At 51.6% G+C, this 19,833-nt stretch overlaps 1 protein-coding gene across 1 annotated transcript in view; it reads left to right on the forward strand.

The window, feature by feature from the left end:
• The first annotated feature begins 9,650 nt into the window (after window positions 1–9,650).
• The window catches only part of LOC101120341 (acid-sensing ion channel 2), a 296,516-nt gene continuing 286,333 nt past the window's right edge, over window positions 9,651–19,833 (forward strand). The window contains exon 1 of the mRNA XM_027975288.3: window positions 9,651–11,614. Coding sequence (XP_027831089.1) covers window positions 10,901–11,614 — 714 coding nt within the window. The 5' untranslated portion in view covers window positions 9,651–10,900. The remainder of the gene's footprint in view (window positions 11,615–19,833) is intronic.

Genomic DNA, 19,833 nt, shown 5'->3' on the forward strand with positions numbered 1-19,833 from the left:
GTAGTTGCGGAGCACCTGCTTAGTTGCTTTACAGCATGTGGGATCTTCCTGGACCAGGAATTGAACACGTGTCTCCTGCATTGGCAGGTGTATTCTTTACCACTGAGCCACTGGGGAAGCCCCCTAAACCTCTTCCTTGCCTCTGAGCTCGTATACTTTTTAACTCTGCCCATGATGCATCACACTGAAGCTGGGGGAAAAAAGAGCCCCATATGCACTGCCGATACTGAGAACCTGGCTTCTGTTTTCACTTCCTCCATCTCCCTGAGGGCTTTTGCGAAACTCTAAATTATGCTGCCACCCACGTTATCTATTCTCTCTTTTAACTCCCAATTTCCTGCCTTTCTAATAATTACCAACACATTGGAGTCAGACCTGGGTTGGAATCCTGGCTCGGCTGCTATGCGACTTACTCTGTGTGACCCTAAGCAGGTCTCTGAGCCCTGAGTCTTCCTGTCTCTGAGTCCCATTTTCTCTGTCTGGAAGATGAGGCTTAACTCAGTGCTTGACATCCAGCTCAGTGAGTGGTTGCATTGAGTGATTATGGTTTGAGCTGTGCTTAAACCAGCAACAGAGGGAATAAGATTAGAAGAATAAAATTTCTATGTGCCCATCTGTAAAATGGGCTCACATTATCGTGAATTGTCATGAAGGAACATCACATGGGGGAATGCCTTGGAAGTTCAGTGCTTAAGACCTGGTGCTTTCACTGCTGAGGGCCTGTATTCGATCCCTGGTTGGGAAACCCAGATCCCACAAGCAGCATGATCCAGCCAAAAAAATAAAAAACATTATGTGGTGTCCATAGTCGTTTGTGATAGACACCCAGCAGATGCTCTGTATTATCTTTCTCTCTTCTTCCTCCCCATCATCCCCTCCTCTCCCCTTTCCTTTTCTTATCCTGCCTTTCCTGCCCTGCCCTCCTTTGCCCTGTCTTCTATTTGGATAATCACAGAGGTCCATACCACTGCAAAAGAATGTACAAAACCCCTCCCATTCTGCCCCTCCTGTGGGTGGACAGGCAAGATAAACCAGGAGGATAGAAACCCGAGGTAGTGGTTTGGCCCAGGTCATTTATAAGGGAAAGGAAATAAACAAACTGCTGGTGGCGGAGCCAGAGAAAAGCAGTGGCTCGAGGGAAAGCAGCTGGGAAAGGAGGCTTTTGACAAATCAACCCAGCCTGAAATCTCTGAGTCACTGCAGAGGGTCTGTCTGCAAGACAGATTCAGGGCTGGTTAGTGAGTGCTCCCCAAAGGGGAGGTGAGAACCAGGGTACTACTAAGTCATGGCTGGGAAGGGGACAGCCAAGGAATTGAGAAATAAAATGCCTAATTGTACCTCGAGTTTTATGTCATTAAATCCGATTTTAACTGCCTGCCTTTCCGTACCATGAGTGGATGGTAACTATACTAGAGACGGTTATTATGCTTAACTGTTCTAATGAGTTTTGTTATATGTATGGGAGAGGAAATTAGGTGGGAAAGGGTGCAAAGCTCCATTGCTCTGCTAACTTTATGGTCAGAGTTACAACCAACACCCAGTTATTCAAGCCTAAGCCCAGAATAGGGAAGGTGACGGGGGGAAGAGACAGATTCATTACTGACAGGATCTGGCTTCAGGAAGTAAATGTCACAGGTCAACAGGACACCACCGAGGACACAGAAACCCGCATCGGGAGGAGGATGGGAATGTGGGCACGTGGATGTCATGGGTCAGGGCTCCTCCTCATGGACTTCTGCTGGGGCTGTCTCTGGTCTCAGATCCTGGCTCCAAGGTGGGTCCCTGTAGACAGAGTTAAACAGTTCTCCATGAGCTGGGTGAGAAAACGAAAATGCATGGGGAAATTCAGTTGGAAACCAAATTCAGTGTGTGATGAGTGCTCTCAGACCAAGGAAGAGGAGCCCTCTCCACACACTCTGGCATAGCATTTATCATACTTTAACACAAGTATCTATTTTCTGACCCACACCCCCCGCTAGACCGCAAGCTAAGACAGAGATCACGTCTTAGTAGATGCTGCATTTCCCATGCCTGGCACGGTGTCTGACACATGCTAGGTGCTCAGTCGATATCCACTACAGTCATAATTTCACCTAATTCAGCCCTGTACTTCAGAGCCAAAACAGGCACTGATTGGACAAGTTACTTATCCAACCTGCCTCAGTTTCCTCCTGGGCAGAAGAGCTATGATGGTGACACATACCTCGTAAGGTTTCTGTGAGGGTTAAATGAGCTCATGCATGTTCATCGAGCACAGTGCCTGACACATAATTAGTTCTCACTATCAATATCAGCATCGGCATCACCATTATCATCACCATCACAATCACCACTACCACCATCATCACCACAACATCATCACCATCACCACCATCACCATCACCGTCAACAACCACCATCATCACCATCATCATCATCAACACCATCATCACCATCACTCAACATCATTGCCACCATCATCACCGTCATCATCATCCAACACCACCATCACCACCATCACCCACCACCATCATCACCAGCATCAACACCACCATCATCATCACCACCATCATCACCATCATCACCATCATCACCATCACCATCACCCACCATCATCACCACCATCACCACCATCATCACCATCATCACCATCACCACCATCACCATCATCACCACCATCATCACCATCACCATCATCACCATCATCACCATCACCATCATCACCACCATCATCACCATCACCATCATCACCACCATCATCACCATCACCATCATCACCATCACCGTCAACAACCACCATCATCACCATCATCATCAACACCATCATCACCATCACTCAACATCATTGCCACCATCATCACCATCACCATCATCCACCACCATCATCACCATCACCATCACCCACCACCATCATCACCACCATCATCACCATCATCATCACCACCATCATCACCATCATCACCGCCATCATCACCATCACCACCATCATCACCACCATCATCACCATCACCATCACCAACCGCCATCATCACCATCCTCATCAACACCATCACCATCACCCAACATCACTACCATCATCATCACCATCATAAGATCAACTTCCCAGCGACCAGGGCAAGTCACTAAACTTGTTTATCAAGTTCCTCTTCTAAGAGTAACCGCATGCTCACTAAGATCACTTTTGGCCGTGACACCCTCTGTTTCTCTCAAGGGTGTGTCTTACCTGCTCTCTATATTAGTCACAGAAATTTCTGAGTCCAAAACTGGCTTTCTCTGCCTACCAATGCAAGTTTGGACCACTTTCCCAAACCAACTGGAGCTGTATTCTCAGGACACTCAATTTTGCCTCTGTGTGTGTGTGTGTGTGTATGTGTGTGTGTGTGTATGTGTGTGTGTGTTATAATTAGTTTAAAGAAAATATGACTAGAAAACTAAATCCTTTCAAATGCATCATCTAATACTGTTCAGTGGCAAATTGAAATAGTTTCGCACTGCCTGCTGTTTGAGATTATCCACACAAGGGCTTTCATCCATCAGCATATCTAACAAAGAGTTAACAGAAACTCTGATAATAAAACAGCAAGTTCTGTGTACCACCTTGCCATAGGACCCACTGTCATTCTTGGGTGGAAGAGCAGGACAACGTGAAATGAGAAGTTGAGGAAAAGCACAGAAGTTGGAGTGAGATGCCAGAGGAAGGCAACCATAAAATAACTGCAAACACAGAGAAGAAAAAGGTGTCAAGAACGCAGAACGCAATTACTCCAGTGAATGGTGTTCGCAGAATGCAACCATTTGCGTGAGAAAGGGGAGACACATGGCGGTTATGCACACATGTATATTCATGAGCATCACTAATAAATTATACAATAAATTGATAGCATTAGTGGCCTTCAGGGAGGAAAGATGGATGGCCACAAAGGCGAGGGGTAGAGAGACTGTTTTACTAAACTTTTTACTCCTTTGTCCTTTTTGACCATGTGAATACTTTGCTAGTTTCAAAATGGATTGTTGAAAATTTATTCTGACTCTTTGCAACCCATGCACTGTAGCTCACCAGGCACCTCTGTGCATGGAGATTCTCCAGGCAGGAATACTGGAATGGGTTGCCATCCCCTCCTCTAGGAGTTCTTCCCAACCCAGGGATCTAATCCAGGTCTCCCTCACTGCAGGCGAATTCTTTACTATCTGAGCCACCAGGGAAGCCCAAGTATTCTGCAGTGGGTAGCCTATCCCTTCTCCAGGGTATCTTCCTGACCTGGGAATTGAACTCGGGTCTCCTGCCTTGCAGGAGGATTCTTTACCAGCTGAGCTACCAGGGAAGTCCATTACAAAGGGTGAGCAGAGAATAAACCAGTAGCTGGAATCTGGGTTCTGGTTGTGTGTTTCTCAGCATCCATCTGTGTGATTTATACGAGCCATTCCCCTCTCTGGACCTCTGCTTCATCCTGCTGCCCCCACCCTCCAGAGTGAAGGAGTTCAATTAGATATTAGGTTACATTACATCCTCCCATCTTTCAGGATTTGCTTTCACCCTGGAGCACAGTGGTTCAGCAGAGCATGAACTTAGCAGCTCCCTGCTCTGGACCTGGTCCTTCCAGTCCCCATCTTTCTTCTGGTGGCTGTGTGCCCTTGTTTGCCCTCTGAGCCCTGGGATTTAGTGCTGGTGAAAGATGAGCAGCTGAGAGCTTGAACTCCAGTAAAATGAGGATGACCAAAAACTGCCAAAAAAAAAAAATCAGAGAAATCTAAGAAAGAGATTCTTTCTTCTGGAAGAAGCAAGTGCTAGGCGGGCCAAGTATAATATAAGAAAGCCATAGAGTGAGTGGGGGAAGCAGTGGAGAGGCTGAAACACGTGCAAAGTGAGATGGAGCAGCAACTCCAGTGCCAGCTCCAGGGAGGGAGGCTGGGAAGGATGGGGAAATGAGATGCCCAGTGATCAAAGCCCTGGTGAAGTTCTGCTCAGCCTTTCTAGCAGCTCTGGAGCCCCCATCATGACCACTCGACACTGGCTGAGATCTTGGGGTACTGTAACCACCTCCCTGAGCCCAGAGGTCACCAGTTACATGAGCTAAGAATCAGAGGGGACCCCAAGGCTTCAGGCAGAGGTTGGGAAGCAAAGAAAGGAAGGAAAAGGAAAAAGAGAAGGGAGGAGAGAGAGAGGCATAGCGATAGGGACCCCAGGGCAGCACAGGGTCAGAAAAAGAAAGACAAAGAGAAAGAAGGAAGAAAAGGCCAGCTATTTAGGTTCACAGATAGACCACAGAGGCCCACCTGCCCCATAATAGCAATGAACTCTAGGATGAGAAGCAATGTCAGCTCATCACCAGGAGTCATAACAGAAAATGCACTTGGCATCTTAAGCAGAGCCACCAAGAACACATTGTTACTGCCCACGCTTCCCTCTTCCCACCCACCACCTCCACTTAATCCCAGAGGTGGTGATGGGGGCAGAAAAGAACCCACAACCATCAGAAGAAAGATCAGGTTCTGGAAGGATCAGGTGTGAAGTAAAGGGCTTGGTGGGTTCATACCAATGGGTATGGGACCATTTTAAAGACATCAGCACCCGAGATCCCATCCCGAGAGCAGAATATGCAGGAGAAACAGATGAAGGAACTGATGGCATTTAATCTGGAGAAGAAAAGACTTTCTTGAAGATTTGGCTAGAAGGCTGACTTCTAGCGCCCCTTTCACCACTGATGTACTTCAATTTTATAAAGTATTTTGAAGGGTTCCCATGTGAAAGAAAGATCAAACATATTTTGTGTGGCTCCCCAGGGATAAATTAGGAGACATTTGCAAAGAGATTGATTCCAATGTGACAAAAGGGAGCTTTAAACACTGCCAGATGTTTTGGAATACAATCAGTTACCAGTGGACTGTCACTGATGGGATGTGTAGCAGGGATTCCGAAGAGCCAGGTGAGGTGGTACCTATGGTATATTCCAAAATACTGGAGTACACCTGATGTGAACAGCTGACTCACTGGAAAAGTCCCTGATGCTGGGGAAGATTGAGGGCAGAAGGAGAAGAGGGCATCAGAGGATGAGAGGCCTGGATGGCATCACCGATGCAATGGACACAATGCCTGGATGGCATCAGCAGTGCAATGGATATATAGTGGACACCGATGCAATGGACATGGCATCACTGATGCAAACTTAGAAAATGGTGAGAGATAGGGAGGCCTGGAGTACTGCAGTTCATGAGATCACAAAAATTCAAACACAACTGGACGACTGAACAATATGATACGTTCCAATAACCATGCCCCTGAGTAGTAGGGATTGGGGATAAGCAGGAATGCCAAGGGCTCCAGTGAAGCCTGATCAAGCCCACAACTGTCAGCTCCTACAACAGGATTATAAAAACAGAAAATCATATTGACTCCGACGGGCCTTCCCTCCCAGCAAACTCATTTCGTGGGAGAAAGGGCTGATAATTGGCAGTGGTGGTCACCCACCAGAAATGTGGGCTGGCTGGTGCCCAAAGGTCACACCCAAGGCCAGGAAGCCAGGTGTGGAGCGACAGATGTTTTAGAGAGAAACAGGAGAAGGGAGATTTTCTTAAAAGCTTATGATTGGGAAATCGCAACGCCAAATGTGGACTTCTTGGTGGATAGGTCGCATGGGGCAGTTCAGGAACTGCCTTGTGAGTTTGTGTTTTCAGCCAAGAGAGCTCGCCTGATTCACGAGAGCTGACATGTCAGGGTAGCTCTGAGAGCACCGATGCCGTGGGGCAGGGTTTGAGAGCACAGGGGCTGGAGCCCGGCTGCCTGCACTGAAAGGCTGCCCTCCAGCTTAAGCTGCGTGGCTTAGGGTGAGTAACTCAAGCTCTCTGTGGTCAGGAGTCCTCTCCTTTGCAGTAGAGAAAACAGCAGTATTCATTTGGGCCTCATCGGATTATTTTGAGGGTTAAACATTTAGAATGTTTATGACACTTTTTTTTTTTCCTGTCATTTTTTGGATTTGCTTTCGGTGGTGGCGCTCAGTCGTGTCTGACTCCTTGAAACCCCGTGGATTGTAGCACACCAAGCTCCTCTCTCCATGGAATTTTCAGGCCAGAATACTGGAGTGGGTTGACATTCCCTACTCCAAGGGATCTTCCCGGCCCAGGACTCAAACCCAGATCTCTTGCATCTCCTGCAATGGCAAGCAGATGCTTTACCACTGTGCCACCTGGGAAGCCTGGCTTGGTTTACTCTTTATTTACTTGGCTGTGCCAGGTCTTGGTTGTGGCATGCAGGCAGTGTCTTTAGTGGCAGTATGTGAACTCTTTCCTTGTGGGCATGTGGGATCTTGTTTCCTGACCAGGGATCAAATCCGGATCCCCCACATCATGAGCTCGGAGTCTTAGCCACTGGACCAGCAGGGAAGTCCTGACACTTGTTTTTAATGTAAGTCACTTGGAACAAGTCCTAGTGATTAGGAAGACCTACATTTATTATACAGTTATTATTTTTCATGTTTTTGAAAGCAGCAGGATGGGAAAAGAAAAGCTTAGACTTTGGAATGAGTTAGAGCTGAGTTCAATTCCTTTCAACAGTTGTAAAAAGAGGGTAAAAATACCACACGCCCCCACCCCCCACCCCTGCAAGGTTGAAATGAGAAATTAAAAATGTGTCTGGTTCAGTTGCCTGGCATACAGGAATATTCAGGAAATCTTAGTTCCCTTCTCCTTTCCTCCATCTTGATGTGTTTCGTCTAGGTGCCAGGGCACTGTGCTGAGATAGAGGCAAAAATGTGAATGAGATGTGGTCTCTGTCCTCAAAGGGCTCACATCCAGAAGGAAAGCCTGGACCCATGCAATGACAACGTGCTATACAAAGGCTATGATGGGCCTATCAATCCAGTTACCTAGGAGGCAATGTTTCAGCTGGGATTTGAGGAAAGGGCAGAACTTCACAGAGCTGGTCCAAGTATTGGTCAAGAAGCGGGTGAGGGGGAATTTCAGGCAGCGTAGGAAACGCACTGCATCCATGCGCCAAAAAGAAAGCCCGTGATCACTTGGGATCACCCATGTCTGCCTCTGGATTTTTGTGCCAAGAGCCTAGAAATCTGTGCCATGGGGCCCATGTAGGATACCCTTCCTCTCTGTGAAGAGGTGACCCATCTGGAGAATTAATAAGAGAAGCCATGGCAGGGAAGATGCTCAGGTAACCAAAACCTGCATGTGTACATTTCAAGGGAAAAAAAAAAAAAAAAAACCCAGGAAAGAAAAAGCCCATAACAGCTGAACAAATGGGAAACATAAAAGGTCTCAAAGGTTCTACGGGACAGGGCTCTGTGCCACCCCAGGGCTGTGACGCTGGGGGGGTCCGGCTGCTTCATCAGTCACTTCACTGAACCCACAGGCTCCCCCCACCTTGGCCGGGATATGTGACACCGTGGCCTCCGTCCCAGGACTGCCGGGACCAGACTGAAGCCCTGGTGAGTGAGCCTCTGTCAGAGGCCCCAACAAAACTGGCAGATTCGGAACCTTTCCCCAAAGCCAGCAACAGATGTCTTCAAGGAACCGAATCCAGAGCAGAATTTTAGCAAAACCCAACTTCAGGAGCTACTTCCCCAAGTGAATGAGACACGCCAAGATGGAACATTTTAAAAAGCGAGGGACTTCCCTGGCAGTCCAGCAGTTAAGACTTCGCTTTCCAATGTAGGGAGTACAGGTTAGATTCCTGGTCGGGGAGCTGAGACCCCACAAGCCTCAGGGCCAAAAAAAAAAAAAAAACCCACCAAAACATAAAACAGAAGCAAAATTGTAACACATCCAATAAAGACTTTAATTGATTAATTAAAAAGCTGAATGAAAGTGTCCAAAGTGCCCAGAGGTTAGTGGAAGACCTTGAGCCTGCCCAGGAGGGAAGAAAGACATCATCATTAAGCAACTGTAGGAACCCTGCTGTGAGAATGGCATCCTGGGAGTCTCCGGTCCTCCGAAGTCACTCTCCCCCTCCCGCTCATCCAGGGAGGCTGTGCGTGGTGGGCTGCAGTCAGGGGTAAGCAGCAGAGCTCCCCAGGGAAGTGGCTAAGAGGGGACACCAGAAGCTCCTAAAAGGCAGGGTTGCCCCTGCTGGGCCCAATCTGCCAGAGACGCAGGGACTGCTCCTAGCAGCCCAACACACATACTCGTCTTACACACCACACACATGCCACACACCAACTACACACCACGTCCAGAAGCTGCTGATATCCACCCACACATCAACACACTTGGCACTCACCACCCGCTAAATGCAAACGGTCCACCCAAGTAGAGCATACACACCAGCCCTCTATCCTACACACAAAACACACGTACTCAAATAGCCACAGTACAGCATCTGCAAAAATAAACCCACATCCACCAGATACACCGAGATGCCCGTTCACACGTACACACGCATATCCTACCCACACTCAGCGCCTGACACCCCACTCACACACTTGCTCAAAGGCCCACATTAGACAGCGGCTTCGGGTTCTCGACAGCCCACCCGACACAGTGAGACGTGGCCTCACACTCATCCACACACGGCCCACAGACACGCAAGGTTGCTACTCCGCGTCTCTCCCGCCAGCCCCGCACAACCCGGCACATCTGTGCAGCGCATCCCCCACCCGGCCGGCTCTGGCAAGAGGCTTCCCGCTCGGTGTGCAGCGGCCACAGTGGCCAGGAATTAAAATGCAGCGAGGAGGAGCCGCGCGCGTCAGCACCGCGTCTCCGAGAGCGCACGGCGCTCGCCGCCGCCGCCCCTCCCGCCTGCCCGGAGCCGCCGGGCCGGCGAGCCGAGGAGCAGGTGCTGGAAACCCAGCCGCGCCAGCGTCGCGCGGCCGCTGCCCAAGTTCGCCCGGGGGCCCCGAGGAGGGCCGGGCAGGCGGGAGGCGAGCGCAGCCGGCGCGGCCGCCACCGCTGGGCTGAGAGTCTCCAGAGGAGCCGGGCGCGCGGAGCAGCGAGTCCGGGTCACCCCCGAGAGGAGTAGCCGGGGCTCCGCAGTCCCCAGCTCCTGGAGCACCGGGGCAGGAGAAAGAAGAGGCGAGGAACGGCGAGATCGGGCTCTTCTGGAGATTCGAGGCACTTCGCAGAGCCGTGCGGGGGAGAGAAGCGACACTTCCCTTTGGCCAGCAGCTTTGAAGGAGCCCGTCGGCCGGCAGCCTCCGGCGGGACCCTGAGACGCCCCCAGCCCCGGGCGAGGGCGGTCACATTGCAACGCAGGACGCGGGCGGCGCAGGACTCGGGGGAGCCTTAGCAGGTCTTCACCGAGCGCAGCCGGAGGAGCAGTTAGGAGGGTCCCGGAGGAAAGGGAAAGAGGGCCAGCAGGGCGACCGCTCCTCCCGGTACACACCCACCCCACCCGCCCAGCCAGGAGCGGCCGCGAGCCTCTGGGGGCGCTCGTCCCCCGGCACCTTCTCCCCACCGTGTCCCAGCACCGCGGGCCACCGGCGGGGGGCCCTTGGGGATGTCCGAATCAGGCATGGTGGCCGAGTGGCTGCTCTCCCGGGACCAGCGTAAAAGCTGGGGTTAGGCGGAGCCCGGAGGGACTCAGCTCAGGGTACCCCGAGGTCCAGGACAAGGGGACGCGGGTGCAGCACCCAGGGACCGGAGAGGCGGCGCCCAGCGGGGCCGCTCCAAAGGTAGTGGCCGGCGTCGGGCATCCTCAGGAGGACTCGGAGCCAGGAGAGCCTGGGAGGCGCTCGGGAAGGCCCGTGCCAGGGGCGGCGGGCCGAGGCGGGCTCGGTCCCGGGCGGACGCCCGCGGAGGCGGCGGTGGCGGCGCCGGGCGGGCATGCCGCGCCACCGGAGCTCCTTTCGGGCGCACGCTTCCCTGGCGCGGGCTGCGCGCGGCGGCTGCCGCTGCTGCTTCCAGCACTGCTGCGGACTTCCATGGCGGCTCCGCCCGGCCGGGGCCGCCGCCGCTGCCGCCAGCCGCGCGGACTGAATGAATGAGCCGGAGCGGCGGAGCCGGGCGGCCCGCGGCCGCACTCACCGGCCCGGGACGCTTCCGCATGGCCCGCGAGGAACCGGCGCCCGCGGCGGTGGCGGCGGCCGGGCAGCCCGGGGGCGGCCGGGGCGGCGAGCGCGAGCGAGCGCTGCAGGGGCCGGGGGGCGCCCGCAGGGGGCGGCCGCCGCTGAGCCGCGCTAAACTGCACGGGCTGCGGCACATGTGCGCGGGGCGCGCGGCGCCCGGGGGCTCCTTCCAGCGGCGGGCGCTCTGGGTGCTGGCCTTCTGCACGTCCCTCGGCTTGCTGCTGTCCTGGTCCTCGAACCGCCTGCTCTACTGGCTCAGCTTCCCGTCGCACACGCGTGTGCACCGCGAGTGGAGCCGCCAGCTGCCCTTCCCCGCCGTCACCGTGTGCAACAACAACCCGCTGCGTTTCCCGCGCCTCTCCAAGGGGGACCTCTACTACGCCGGCCACTGGCTCGGGCTGCTGCTGCCCAACCGCACGGCGCGCCCGCTGGTCAGCGAGCTGCTGCGGGGGGACGAGCCGCGCCGCCAGTGGTTCCGCAAGCTGGCCGACTTCCGCCTCTTCCTGCCTCCCCGCCACTTCGAGGGCATCAGCGCCGCCTTCATGGACCGCCTGGGCCACCAGCTCGAGGACATGCTGCTCTCCTGCAAGTACCGCGGCGAGCTCTGCGGGCCGCACAACTTCTCCTCCGTGAGTGGCCCTCCGCGCGAACCCGCCCCCACTTTCCCCAGCCCCGGGGTCTGGCAGCTCTTCCCCAGCCTGGGGGCTGGCTGGACCCCAGGCCCCTGGAGGTGACATCAGCCCAAGAGGCCCCGGGCAGAACCCAGTCTTAGGTCCTCCGCATCTTCTCCAGGTTATGGGAACTCGGACGTCACTGCAGCAGGAGTCGCCTGGCTCCCTTGTTCCGGCCTCTCTCTTTGCACCCAAACCCCCTCTGGGAATACCAGGCCCCCTTCTTCCAGGCCTCACCCCCACCCCCCACCCCAGCATCCACAGTACTCCGCGTAGCTACTCCGTGTCTGGGGTGAAGGGATGGGAAGATAGAGAAGCCTGTCTGACGTGTGGGCTTGTTCTCTTTGGGAAACTCAATAGGAATCTCTTTAAATATCAGCAAGAATCAGGTAGAGCCCCTAAGCTCACTGGGGACTCCAAGTAGCTTATGACTCGAGAGTTCCCAAACACTTCCAATTTGGGAGACTTTGGAGGAAACCCCCAGAATACCAGCGGAGGATGAAGCTGTACCTAGGTTGGTGGGAGAGGCAGCAGCCCCTTCTGGTACTTTTTAAACGAGCTTGTGTCAGAAGCAATCTGGAAACGGAGCCGTGGTGGGCGCCATGGGGCCCCTTGACCCCACGAGGTGTGAGAATGGGTCTGTCCCTCTAGGGGAGCCAACGCCCTGCAGTGAGGAAAGCAGCATGGCAGAGATATTGAAGCTGTGCTCAGTGGATATTGAAGGGTTTGTAAACGTTTTGTTGTGCCGGTTCTCCCATGCTGGAGTCTGGATAAGGCAGCTGTCAGACAGAAGGTATCTGCCTTGTGCGGTCTGCCTAGGAGTTGTGGTGCCAAGCCTCAGCGTGGCACCAGCCTGTCCAGCCATTCGTGTGTAAATGCCCCTTCAGGGGGGTTGGGCTTTGCCACCAGTGCTGGGAATGTAGGTGTGTGCAGTTTGTTCATAATGTTCTGATGGTGATTTTTACCAGCTTTAGGCATTCCTCCTGACCGTCTCATCTCTAACAGTGCTTTTTTTTTAGGATAGTAAAGAGATGCTTTGCTTCCAACAGGTGTTGGCACAGATGCCCATCAGGCCAGGCCTCTGATCGGCTGATTGGCCCAGTCCTGGTCTAGGATGGTGACCCTGGCCTCAGTCTTACTCTCTTTGTTTTGCTTTAAGCTGTGAATTATTCGCTCCCAAAAGATCCCTTGTTTCCTGAGCTTTTCAGCTTGCTTTAAAAGAATACCTACTTCAGGGTTCCCCCGCCTTAGCAAGCAGGAGGTGCTGTTAACATATGTTCCTAAGTGACTTCACCCAGACTTTAAATACAATTCTGAGTTCCATCTAACAAAGATAGAGGAAGGAAGGTCATGATCCTTTATTGTGTACAGTAAGTACCTTACATATGAACCTTCAAGTTGCGAACTTTCGAAGATGCAAACCTACCTTTGCCTGTCCAATCACATAAGTTAGTTCATGTGTCTGGAGTACATTGTCACATGCGTGCATCCTCCCCAAGTGGCTGTGCTTTTGTGTACTTTACTGTCCAGTATTGTATAGAAGACAGTAGTACAACATCTTTATTTCAAGCCCAGGATGTCTGGAAATAAGCATAAAAGCAGCGGTGATGTAGTTGGTACTACTGTACTTTTCAGGGTACTGTGCTGTAAGATGAAAAATGTTTTATTTTTTGTTTGTTTTTTTAATGTATTATTTGTGTGAAAAATATTATAAACCTGTTACAGTATGGTACCATACAGCCAATCGTGTTAGTTGGGTACCTAGGCTGACTTTGTTGGACTTACAAATTGGACACATGGACATGTTCTTGGAACAGAGCTTGTTTGTATGTAGGAGCTTATTGTGTTGTTCTTTGGCTGACCACTAGCTAGCAGCCCCTAGAGTTAGACTGAAGTTCACTGTTACATTCAAGTATCAGCAGCTCCAGTTCCAAGCTATACAACACCTGGAAAACTCAGCACATCTGATGATGGCTTTACAAAGCCTGGCTCGCGGGCTAACCGCCAGGATTCACTTTTGACATTTACCACGACCCTGCTTTGGCAGAGTTTTATTCCCATGTTAAAGATGAGGGATTGGAGGCATTAAATGCAGTCCAAAGCCCAGAGTCAGCAAGCTCAAAGTCCAACTTTGTATACCACCAGACACACACACAGAAGCCACATGGAACCTTCCTCTCTGACCCCGGGCCTCCCTTCTATCAGAGGATCCCTGGGTGGGACTCTAGCCCTCAGCCACCTCCAAATCCTGTCCCTTCTGGGCGCATGGCTGGGAGAGTGGAAACTGGCCCCCTGCAGGGGGTCATGGCCTTGGCCACTTGATAGGGGTCTACAGAGCACCCAGTGCCTGCCGGAGTCATCTGACCTCAGTCTCCCTGGCAGGAATGGCCCTGCGTTGATGAAAATCGGGTTCTTCTCACTGGGGCACACCCTTCTGTGACCACCCGTACCCTGCCTTCCTGTGTCTCAAGACTTTGCAGGCCCACACCCACCTAAACCAAATTGTTGCTTCCATACCTCCAAAGGTATGTGTTCCTGGGGACTCAAGTGACCCCTAGTGGCTTCATATTATGGCACTGCCCTGGGAGTTTTCAGCGCCTTCACATTTCATGCTGTAGTTTTTCTCCAGGGGCCTCAGGATTAAAGATTGCACCCCTCTCTCCATGGAGGCCAGAAGCTATTTCAGGGGAGCCCTTAATATACGGTTGGTGGGCCCGTTAAGGAATCCTTTCTTTAACCACTCTACCCTGCCGCAAGCCTTGGTCGGCTCTGACGAAGGAACGCTATAGTGTAGTGGTTAAGAGCATGAACTCTCAGGCTGAACTGATGGCTCAAATCCTGAGATGACCACTTGCTGTGTGCCCTTGGACAGGTAACTTAATCTCTCTGGTCTTTAATTTCCTGCTCCATCTAGTGGTGGTAACAATAGTACAGACATCACATTCTCTGATATGGGCCTCCCAGGTGGCTCAATGGTAAAGAAGCCGCCTGCCAGTGCAGGAGATGTGAGTTCAGTCCTTGGGTGAGAAAGATCCCCTTGAGGAGGGCATGGCAACCCACTCCAGTATTCTTGCGTGGAGAATTCCATGGACAGAGAAGCCTGGCTGGCTATAATCCATGGGGTCGCAAAGAGTTGGATACAGTTGAATGAATGAGCATGCACATAGGTATGTGTGAGATGGGCACTCTTCAGACTGTGCTGGGTCCCCACAAAAATGCCGCCTTTAAAGGGCATCAGCCTCCTCACTGGTCTGTGGCCTCCAGCTTATGCTCCCTGCCCTCTGCATCCACCCTTAGCACTATAGTCAGAGCAGTCTTTCTAAGGTTCCACTCAGAGCATAGCATCCCATTTCTTCAAACCCTTCGGTGACTCACCTGTCCTAGGTCCTGGTTCCTCAGGCCCTGAACCTGGGCCCTGCCTTATCTCTGGCCATGCTCTCTCTAGTACCACGTGCCCAAGCTCTGCTGAACAGCTGACAACAGCTGGACTGCTTCCTCTGCTACCGTAAGTGCGTAGGGTGATCTGGGGATGCCCCGTCATCCTTCAGCCTCCAGCCCTGGGGTTTCCTCTCTTTTGAAGCCTTCCCTGACCACTCACCACCTCCGCTTCTCACCGAAACGGATACCTTTCTCTCTTTTGCCCTCTGCCTCCCGTTTAGATGTCAGTCCTCACATGCGTGAGTATCACCACACTTCCCCCTCACACACACTGCCCGGACTCGAGCAGGAATCAGATCTGATTTCCCTGACGTCTCCAGCCCCCAACACAGACCTGATATGCATGTTAAGCACTCAGGAATGGTTTGGGGAGTGAAGACCTTCCCCAGGTAACCTCAAGACTTCTCATTGTTTTCCAGGATTCCTGGGTTAATTTCTCCAGGGAATACCAGTGGAATGCCTTTCTAATGAGGAAATGCCCAGTCAATTTTGGGGCATTTATTACTCTGGGGAGCAGAGAGAGTAAGGATGCCAAGGTACCTGGGGTTCCAAGCCCTAAGTGGCCCAGGTGAGGGATGAGCTTCCAGGGGGACCAGTGGGGAGATGTGCCCCCAATATCTCATTCCATCCCGTTAGCCTCAGTCTCTAGAAATAAGCTCGACAGGGGAGATCAGAGGGTTGTGGGGGTGTCTTTTGGGTTTTAGTCCGCAGGCCATTCAGGATGTAGTTACATGCAGCTCCTCTCTATGTTTGTCACAGCTGCGAAACGGTAAATCACTCAGTGGTCAGACAAAGCAGCTCCACTTCCAAATGTCCGTGTGACTTCCCTGGCTTCTGCCATGGACCTTGGGCTCTGAACACTCTGGCTGCTCTGGGCTTTCCTGGGGGCGGGGAGACCAGCCTTCCCCAGTAATTGGACAGGACGCGGAACAATGAAGCCAGGCTCTGGGGCACGGGGCCTCGGAGGAGGGCCTGAGGGTCTGGGAACAGCTGTAGACAGAGGCCAGTCAGGGCCCAATGATAAGAAGCAGTGATGTTCTCTGGGAGGAGGCAAGGGTCAGGGGAAGCGTCCAGGCAGACCTCAGTTTAAGGCTTTGGCTCTGTCCCTTTTTAGCTGCGTGCCTCCCTCGCTAAGCCCCTGAAAGCTGGGAAGAAAATAATAGGTATGCAGTTACCAGCCCCTGCCTGAACAGCATAGGAGCTCAGTATTCAAGAGCTGTTGTTATAATCTGATAAAGAGATAGGCACAGTCTTTGTGTCTCGTGGTAGTAGTTATTAATTATGATCAATATCATTATCACCTCTTATCAAGAGCAGTTACCTGAGTGGCGATGTGCTCGTTTCCTGGTTCATTCATTCCAACACCCAATGTATACTAAGTGTTAACTGTTTGTCATGCTCTGAACTCGCTGCTGGGGATATGGCATTAAATAAGGCATGGGATGTGTCCTCCGTGAACCTGCAGTGTTGTGGAGGAAAGAGATAACAGCCACAGATGCCAGGAGTCCAGAGGTGCTGCGTGGGCTCAGAAGGAGTACCCAGAGCAGACTGGGGATCTCTATGGGCTTCTGGGAGGAGGTGACGTCGGAGCTGAGTCTGGAGGGATCAGTAGGAGTTCCAAGGTAGAGAAGGAGAGAAACAGGGCTTCATGGAGAGGGGGCACTTTTTGCGAATGGGGAGAACGGAGACATGAGAGGATGAGATTGGACACGTCCTTTCTGGGGCTGAGTGTGTCTCAAAGCTGTGCACAGGGCTTGGGGGTTGGGGCTGGATGTGATGAGTCGGGGGAATAGTAACAACGCACCTATTCAATGGACACAAATTTGGGCAAATTCTGGGAGATGGAGAGGGAGAGGGAAGCCGGGTGTGCCGTAGTCCATGGGGTCGCAAAGAGTCAGACACCGCTTGGCAACTACACAACAGCAACAATAAGGACAATGCAAAGGTGTGATGAACACCTGGAAGCCACACTAAGTTTCTGAACTCTGTAGCAAAATCTCTGACTTCTTTCATTGCTGGCTGTCACGCTGACAGAGGGAGATCTCATCTGGTCCCAACCCCCATCCAGCTGTCACCCCCTTTCCTAACTCCATCAGGAGAATTCCGGCCTTCCCTGCCCCCTGCCCCCCATTGCCTAACCCTGCGCACCCCCCTCCCTCCGTCTGCAGGAGTCAACCCTGAGTGCAGATTTTGGACCGGTCCTCTGTACTAAAAGCCAAGACAACAGCATTTGATTTCATCACACTTTGTCACAGGAAGCACGCTGGCTGCTGCAAGCCAGCCACAGAAAACAAGAAATCATTTCAGCAACATGTTGCTTAAAATCAGCAAATTCCATTGAAGTGGTGCTAGGCCAGGCAGTCCAATAGTTGTGAAGACGGATGGCTTCAGGGAGGAGAGAAAGATACCTTTGCCTTTAGAGAGAGAGGAATAAACGAGATAATACATGTCAAATGCTTAGAAGAGTTTCTGGAACCCAGTAAGGACTCAATAAATGTGAGCTATTTCCGTTCATATTACTTGCAGTGAACATTTCGAGCGAAGGACGAAGGCAAATAGTACCGGGCGGGTGCGATGTGCCAGACCCAAGCTGAGCACATTTCACACCGTCTCAATTTTCACAATCACCCTAAAAGGTTGTGTGATCATCGCCATTTGGCTGATGGGGGACATGCCCCTCTAGGCAGTTCTGTAGTCAAGCTGAAAGTCACAGAGCCAGCAGATAGCAAAGCTGGGATCTGAACCCAAATCCTCAGGACCACAAAGGCATAGCTGCATAGCTGGATGAGGAAGGAGAAGGTTTGGTGGGGCAGAGGTTTTTCTGGGAAGACCAATGCAGCCTCTATTCTGCCCTGACCAGCCTATGTGACTTTGGCCTCTGCAGCTTCCTCTGTGAAATGAGAGCAGGAGCCAAATGACTAATGGGACTTAGCTGCAAAGTTCTCCATCCAAGTGAGCAGTCAGGGGAAAATAGGGCTTAACTACTGCAGATGGCCCAAGCTCTTCAGCCAGCCGTTTTGTTTCTTTGCGGAGCTGAAACGCGATGAAGGGGGGGAAATGTACATGTTATTGGAGTGCTAGAGACAGGATGGTGATTAAATAGACATTTATGCAAGGAACATGAAAAGACTTCCCCCAGTTATGTGACTTGAGGGAAATCAGTTTGGGGAATCAGATGTCTGCAGATATCCAAATGGACCCACATCACGCTGATTCTGATAGTGGCTGTTCGGGGACCACTGTGGCTGGTCATCAAGGCATCAATCAGATGTCTGTCCAGTTGAGAAGGGCTGGAGGAATGGTGCAGGCCATTCGGTCTGCGCATCAGTCACTTCGGTTCTCCTAAGTGATTTGCTGGGATCAGCTACTCAGAGATTCAGCCCACTGATGCACAGTGAGCATCTCCTGCCTGCCAGGCACTGGCCCACAAGATGAGCCCAAACCCACTGTTTGCAGTAAACTGTCCTGCAGAGGTGAGTGTGCCTCCCCATGCAGGAAGGGGGACAGACTCTAGCCCAGGATTTGTATGAAAGTGTTAGTTGCTCAGTCGTGTCCGACTCTTTGAGACCCCATGGACTATAGCCCGCCAGGATCCTCTGTCTAGAATTCTTCAGGCAAGAATATTGAAGTGGGTTGCCATTCCCTTCTCCAGGGGATCTTTCTGACCCAAGGATTGAACCCACTTCTCCAGCTTTCCAGGCGGATCCTTTACCCTCTGAGCCACTAGGCAATCAACAGGATTTGTACAGGGCACCTGTTATGTAAATAGGTCACATCAATTTCACCAGAATCAAATGACTATCATGACACCCATTTTATAGATGAGGAAACTGAGGCTCAGAGAGGTACAAAGTCATAGCTCAGGGGCAGCAAAGTTAAGATTCAACCGAAGATTAGTCCAGCTCGAAAGCTGATATTCTTTTTGATGACACCATTCTACCAACTCTCAAAGATGCTGGTGAGATCAAATCTTTCCATAGAAGGTGTCCCACACAGTCAAGCCTTCACTGAAAATTTCTTTCACTGCAAGTTGGTACAGCCCCTGGAATTGATCCTGGTTTCCAAGCCCTGCCACCCTGAGAAGGAAAAGCCATTCCTAGGATCCATGATGGACTTGTAGCCAATGGAAATATTATAGGTCTATGGTGGGGAACTCACTCAGGAGTTAGGCAAATGTTTTAATGCAGCCATAACCTGAACTAAATTCCCATATTCATTCTTTCAAGGACATGGATAACTTTGAAGTCCTGGCTAAGCAGCTATTGCCAAATTGAGTTCCAGCTCAGACCTGTGCTAACGAACAAACAAATGACTCACACATAATTGGAACATGAATTGTCGTAAAACAAATAGAGGCCATGAACACACTGGGGAAGTTTGTTCTCCTGAGCATGTCAAATATCTCCCCTGACACCATTGTTTATACTATTAATTTGCTTAGTAAATTGTTTCCTCTGATTCTGCACACATTTATTGAGCTCTCTGCCAGGTCCTTTTATATTCATTATTTTATTCCAGCCCAACAACGGACCAGACAGAAAAGTATTCCTCTTTCCCTGATACAGATAAAGAAAGTGAGTAGGTTCAGTAACTGACCCAAGGTCACAGACATAGACTCTGATCTTAGAATTCCAAAGTCAACCCTCCTTTCCCTATGTCACAGTTTTTCCTACAAAGAAATCCCAGTGTAGCTCTGGCTAGATCAACCTGCATTTCTGTTTTTAAGGTGTTTTTGGTTT

The sequence above is a fragment of the Ovis aries genome, chromosome 11, assembly GCF_016772045.2.
Source record: "Ovis aries strain OAR_USU_Benz2616 breed Rambouillet chromosome 11, ARS-UI_Ramb_v3.0, whole genome shotgun sequence".
NCBI lineage: Eukaryota > Metazoa > Chordata > Mammalia > Artiodactyla > Bovidae > Ovis > Ovis aries.